Source organism: Haliotis rufescens, unplaced genomic scaffold (assembly GCF_023055435.1).
Source record: "Haliotis rufescens isolate VD_foot unplaced genomic scaffold, xgHalRufe1.0.p SCAF_5, whole genome shotgun sequence".
NCBI lineage: Eukaryota > Metazoa > Mollusca > Gastropoda > Lepetellida > Haliotidae > Haliotis > Haliotis rufescens.
In genome coordinates this window covers 38,986,984-38,994,103 of record NW_025964223.1, presented here as the reverse complement: position 1 = coordinate 38,994,103, position 7,120 = coordinate 38,986,984, and the positions used below count along the sequence as shown (strand labels likewise).

General features: G+C 38.1%; 1 protein-coding gene across 1 annotated transcript; it reads right to left on the bottom strand.

Moving 5' to 3' along the window:
- Positions 1–775: 775 nt before the first annotated feature.
- On the bottom strand, positions 776–6,905 carry LOC124126384 (charged multivesicular body protein 1b-like). Its single transcript, XM_046489817.2, has 6 exons — positions 6,770–6,905; positions 5,114–5,211; positions 3,201–3,416; positions 2,447–2,598; positions 1,568–1,649; positions 776–989 (listed from the first exon to the last, which is right to left on the bottom strand). The coding sequence occupies exons 1-6, from the start codon at positions 6,774–6,776 to the stop codon at positions 948–950; spliced, it is 597 nt and encodes a 198-aa protein (XP_046345773.1). The 5' UTR covers positions 6,777–6,905; the 3' UTR covers positions 776–947.
- Between the last annotated feature and the right edge of the window lie 215 nt (positions 6,906–7,120).

The following is a 7,120-nucleotide window of genomic DNA, read 5'->3' as shown; positions in this document are numbered from 1 at the left end:
TGTTACATCATTGCACAGTAGGTACAAAAAAATCTATATTCTAAAGACAAAAAATAAGGTCTGATAACAACTGACAACATAATCAAAACTTGCTCTAACAAACACATCATTGGGCACTGTGTACCATTAACATCCAGAAACTGTTACACAATGCAATCTAAGTGTTTAACCCTTGTAGGCCTATGTTTAATTATTTGCCTACTTCTCTACATAGCTGTGTATCGTATGTCTTTTTTTAATCCTGAAACACCTCTTACATGTTACAAACATTCTTTGAATATTCAGGCATTCTCTCACTGATACAATAGTGAATTAATCAACAATGAAGAATCTCTTATTGGAAGCTTCCCATACCATGTCCCCGTTGACATACAGTGTCATAGCATGTTGTAGAATTCTCATGATAAAGAACCTATTGTCAATTAATGTTTTATCTCATTATTGGGAATTCCAGAAGTAGAGACTCTTCTTCAGAGATCCTTCTACAATGACTAGAACTTCCATTAGCTAAGTTCAGAATATTTTTCACAGGCTGAAACATTCTGGCTTTTTAACAACTGTATTAAGAAAGGCAACAAACTGACTTTGTCACATGTACACCTAAAATTTAAATAACATGAACAGTATACATGATATATGTAACCATTTGCAAATTGTCATTTTTCATACAAGACATAAATGTAATATACCAAAAGATACTGGATACCTTGAAAACACATAAGTTTTCAAAACATATGAAAGTTCCAGTCGTTGAGAGCATGTGCCCCCCCCCCCCCCCCCCCCCCCCCGGTTGAATAGTGATGACGGTGGTTTGTATCAAGTCGTGGAATCATCCCACACTGATCAGCAACACACTATACAGGTGCTGCCATCTCACCAAGACCCAGGCACAGCCATGAAGCATTGTCTTTGAACAATAATGTTTGACAATAGTGATGACAGGTACTTTACATCTGACGTAGGTTGGCCAATCTTTTCGTGAGTTCATCCTGAAACCAAAACCAATGAAAGGTGAATTAAGACTGATACTGGTGATATAAGTTTACTTCAGGGACTCTACTGGAGACAAATGGCTTATGGGTGACAATTCTGCGGTTTGGTAATCTTGGACAGGACATCATTATAATGATTTTGAAAGCTCTCAATCATCTGAGAAAATCTTAAACCAAACAAATAAGACAACTGGAAATCCTGAAAATTATTATAGTTTTGCTGAGTGATGAATAACCTTAGCTTTATCCTGTAGTAACTCTCAGATGACTGATAATACCAGGCTGACCTATCTTCCACAAGAGGTTGCCATCAGGGACTCCTTAAAGTTATTGATCATGTTGATTGTTGGATTCTCACTGCAGAAAGTGTAAGCCTTCACCTTCACATGCCTAACAGTCAGCAATATTCCAGCTATGTCACAGTGACCTGAAGATAACAGAGTGTGAGCCAGGCACACCAGTGGTTGATAGCATGAGCAAGAGTTCATACCACTGGGGTATGACATCACGCTATCAGCCATCACAGGGGACCTACTTTAGAATCCCAATGGTGAATGTACGATGGGTCATCTTACCTGTTCCTGGGAGGCTTGTGTGGAGGCACTAGCACCAACTGCGGAGCCCTGCGCTTGAGGCAGATCCATATTCAGCTCCAGACTGTAACACAACAGCATTATTTACTTCCACACTGGAATGTACTGATTTATTCAACTACCATTGCACCACTGTGATTGTCTGTCGCCTGCTGGCTATATATCATGTATATCGAGGACAATTCATATTGTCGATAGTTGACATCAATAACATGCTTGACTATCAGCATCAATGATATTTAACATCAAGACTGCTTTCTAGCATTTGGTATGGCTATGAGATAAAACTCTTTTTGACATATGTACCTTTTTAAAAAAAGATTATTGACATAAGCCTGCTAGTCAGACTTGTAAAAATCAGGAATGACTAGTGTTTATTTGTTTAACACCGCACTCAGCAATATTCCAGCTACATGACGGCGGTCTTAAAAGTAATCGAGTTTGGACAAAAAAATTTTAGTGACTGACATCATGACCATCAAGCCACGCAGTTGGGATATGAGCAAGCCAGACCACCCGATCCTGTTAGTTGCCTCTTACCACAAGCAATCGCCTTTTACAGCAAGCATGGGTTGCTGAAGACCTGTTCTACCCTGGATCTTCACAGGTCGGAAGGACTAGTGACAAAAAGGTAGATGGCATCTCTGCAGATCATTTTTGCAGATGAGTGAATACATAAATTAATTTTTTATCTCCTAACCTTCTGCTCGATCATTGCTGGTGAAAGGGAGACAACTCAGTAAATGTCTCCACTGCCTGGATATTGGACAAACAGCACAAACAATGGCCATGTGGAATGAGGGCCTTGTCCCCTAGTCATCTCAAATCCTGCCAGCTACAAACTCTCTGCTGACCACTTACCCAGCTTCATCGGCCACTTCCTGCATGAGACTGTCCACCTGTCCCTGCGGCGTGGTCAGCGTGGACGTGTTGCACATTGTGTTCTCCATCACCTGCGACTGCACGTCCAGGTTCTCAAATTGCTGCTCAAACCTGTCCATCAATACTGACACCTGCAAAAACAGCCATGAGCAAGTTGGAGAGTATTTCAGTGATGTCCCTCCAAATTCTGTAGGAAGTCGAAATGTCATAGATGTTCACCAGGTGAAATTCACTAGCTAAGATATGCTGTGACTCACCAAGCAAATGCAATCAGTGTGAATGAAGGAATATGTCTGTGCCAGATTAGTTTGAGTGTACAAGCATCAACTTGGCTCATATATAGCATCATATTCAGTAGATTTTGATACAACGAATACAAAATGCCATTTAGAAAATTGTCAAATGTAACAAATGTTATATTTGGGATAACACTTTCTTAGTAAAGTACAAATTTTAGTACTTTTGGAGGAGGAGTCCCATCTGGGATTAGAACCCACACTTGCCAGAGTGAGGCACCTAATCACCAGTCACACAGTCAGCGATCTAACCCACTCAGCCACAGAGGCTCCCACAAAAATGAGAGTCTGACAACTGGTAGTCAAGATCATGTACTTTGGGTACCCCTCTTACAAATGACAATTGGCACGTCTTACAATTCGAAGATCTATACTCAATCAGCTTATTCAGTGAGCAACTGGACAGATATAGAGAATGCCGTATCACAAAATCATACCTTCTCCAAATTCATTGACTTCATTGCAGATTCCATAGACTTGACCACACCTGCCATGGAGCCAGTGACCTGCTTCATGGTGACCGCTGTCTGCACCCGCGCTGCCACGGCGTCTATCCGTGCACTCATGCGGCGGTAGTTGAGGGCCTGATTCTTCTGGCGGATGGAGTTCTCAGCGTGGATCTTGGCTCCCTCCATGTTGCCTTTCTGTATAGCCTGTACATAGCCACAATTGTGAGCACAATTCACAGGATGCTAAACACTGCATCTCTATAATCACAATTGTACACTGAGTGCAAATAATATGCACTGCTAGTCCCAAGGAACACAACAAGAGTGACTGTATGACTCAGTGTAACTGATTCAGTTGCAGCATGGACATTAATATTTACTGATAAATGAGAGATGGAATCAAAGTTAAGGCTGACCATGTACAGATTTGTTAACAGTAAACTCAATCACTAGGTCTTGTGTGAATCAAGCAAATCTCCAACTTTATTTAGAGATAGGTTTCAGAAAATTCTTGTAAGTGTAGTGTGACACCAATCTCATTGAAATCTGTAGATGTCAAGTATGTCAGCAATTACCCTTGGACCCCCATTCACTATGAGTTCTCGAGGGGTATACAGTTTGATGTGCCCTGTGTGCGAGCCAATGTACCCTGAGCTGGTAGGATCACACAAAGGTTACGTCACACCATATACATGTATAAAGAGGGACCACTTGACAATGAATTTAGTCTGGCCTGTTTATCTAAGCATCGTAAACACACCAAGAGTTATGGCCCTTGCATTACCATCACATTCAGATGTGCTCGGTTACATTCCTAAACTGTATTTGATAGTTGTCAGTTTCAAGATATTATAATCATACCAATGTATTCACATTGGTAAGAGGTAGGAAGTTTGGCATGTCCCATTGGAGTTGTCTGAATTTCGAGAAAATCTTTTGTCTCCAGCTATTTCAGAAATGTTAATGTCATGCTGTGATGAAGCATTGAATGATATTAACTCTGCTATAAGTATACTTACTTCAGCAATTTGTATGTCAGCAGACAGTATGAAAAAACATATATACACACAAAAAGTATCCCAGCCATGGTATGATAAGGAATGTGCGTTTTATAGGATGATAGACTTTTTAAGACATTTAGACATTTTTAGGCTGATAAAGATCTACAGAACTTCATTGCAGCCCGCAATATGGACACTGGGGTTATCAGGAAGAAAAAACTTGTGTATGTAGAAATGATTAAAAACAAAATGTTAACTTATATTAACCATGTTAACAATGCCAGGTCCTTTTGGAGGCTGTGAAACACTGTACATCAACAACCCAACATAAATCGCCTGTACGTATTGACACTTGGTACGAGCACTTTAAAAATTTGTTTGATATTTCTGATAAGCAACACATGGTTGATGATGATGAGGATAATAATGTTTATGAAGCTGTTCATGTACCTGATGATATATCTACCTCTATCTTGGACTCTCCTATTTCACAAGAAGAAATATTAAAAACAATCTCAGAACTTAAATATTCAAAATCTGCTGGTTTGGACAATATAATCCCATAGTTTTTTGTAGCTGCTCAAGATATTCTGGTCCCTTATATTGAACTTGTGTTTAATATTATTTTTGATACTGGTAAATTTCCAAAGGTCTGGTGTTCAGGTATAATAATCCTAATTCTTATTCTAACCCGGCTGGATCTTCATGGGTTGCAAGCAAGAGATACTAAGCATGTTTGGGACGTATTCTTGCCAGGAATCACCACGGGGGGAATTATAATAGAAATTAAATGTAACCATGGCAGCAGACGACCAGTTAACATTATTTTCAGTCATGCCTTGTCGCCAAGATGTCGGACAATATCAATCCCTGGAAACACTTATTATCATGTTCACTTACCTTCTTCAATTTAACTTTTTCTTCCCTTTCTGATTTTTCACTTTTTTTTGCATTTCTTTCCAAATCCTTGGAGGCAAACTTGAGGTTGAAGAGATGTTCTGCACATTGTCAAGGAATTTTCCACCACACATTTAGTATGTCTAGTATGTCTAGTGCTGTTATGATGTTTCTGAATCTGCTCGGTAATGAGAATGATGTGACATCCCATTTCAGATGTCACAGTTCATCATGTCCAGATAATTCTGACACTCATTCAATTTTTTCTCTTACCATGCAAACACAATGTAAAAATAAATACATTATCATGATAATAAGTTTTCATTTATCCTGTTTATTACATATGTATGGCATTCCATGTGAAACTAATAGGAGTCAGTATATTCTCTGATCTTACACTAGACACATATTTACTAAACATAGTTACATTTAACCTGGATGAAAAAGGTTTAACTACATCAAAATCATTGTTTATGGAAATTAGTCATCAGCTGATCATGTTTATCAGATATTCAAGTACCATACCAACAAATAAAAAACGTGAATGGAATATTCTCTTTACAAGATGTACAACGAACACTTTGTGATGAGCTGTATTGAAGAATGAGTGAAATGTCCTCCGTGGAAGCTAGGTCATAAGCATGTCAACAGTGTAAGCACTGTGACATTAATCATCGTGTTAATATCATGTCTTCTCATCACTGGGCTTCAGACTGGTTCATTTTCTACAACACTGACAATTTGTTATCAAAATTGTCCTGAAAAAGTTTATTTTAAATTTTTTGTGCTGATATATAAATGATAAAAGAATGTCCTATGTTGATATGAAATGAAAATGACCCAACGCCATTTGTCTGTATGAAAACCATGTGATTACCATCAGACATTTTGTCAACAATGATGTATGCATTACAAGTCATGTAAATTCTCTAGACAATAAAGTAACTATTTTGTCAAGACCATAGTACTTACTGATTGCGACAAATAAAACTTGTTTAGGTAGTCATCAATATCCCTTTTCTTGGGCCAATATTGCCAGACTATTGCAAATGTTTTCACACACTTACAACATGTGTAGTGACCGTTGTAAGTTTACTATTTTAATTTTTAATCCTCTATTCTCTAAGAAGTTAATAAAATAAGGAAACTATAAACTCAAGCCAGTCTGAACACCTTTGTTTTACAAACACTGGTCAACATGATTGATGTTTACTGGACTTGGTGGACAAGCATATAGGTCATCAGAACAACAACAATAACAATGGAGGTGCTATGGCAGCTTTGATTTAGGAAATAGTTCTTTATGACATTAGCAATGTTTATACGGTCAACAACTCTAGGGAGTTTCTGAGGAGGTTATTTTCGGATAAGCAGACAGTGAAGATGAGAGTGTACAAAAGATGGAGAAGGTTTCTGCACACATCGAATAGTGAAGCCATCTGTTGATTGTTATTGTAGACAGTCAGACATACTACTGGTAGCACATATAATCAGTGAATATGACTTTTAGGAAATAAAGGTTGATCTAATATCCCCCACCTATCAAACAATTGAATAAAGCCAAGGCAAAGGCGGAAGCCTTCGGGTCTGCTACATTTTCACGGGATCTACAAACAATACATACTTACAAATGAACCAAAACAGACGTGAAAAGGATACTGTCCATGGCTTCAAATAACAGTCAGTCGCCTTCTGCTGTTTTCAATCAGACTTACTTACGAGTCGTGTTATCAATATTATTAGGCAATATTTGTGACTGATCTTCTTGTGACTCTTGTTTGTATTTGACGTCATATAGTCTATTTAGCTAACAACTAGTTTTCACTTTTCAGTTATTTTAATTGTTCACGCGGATGTTTTGTCCAAGTATAAATGCACAGCTTAAAAATTTAATTTACAAGAAATATATTAAATGTTACGTATATCCTTTTCTTGAATCATGTTGTAGAATTCAAATTCATTTTGATTTACTGCATGTAGTATATGCGTTGTGTACAAGTAGTATGTCAA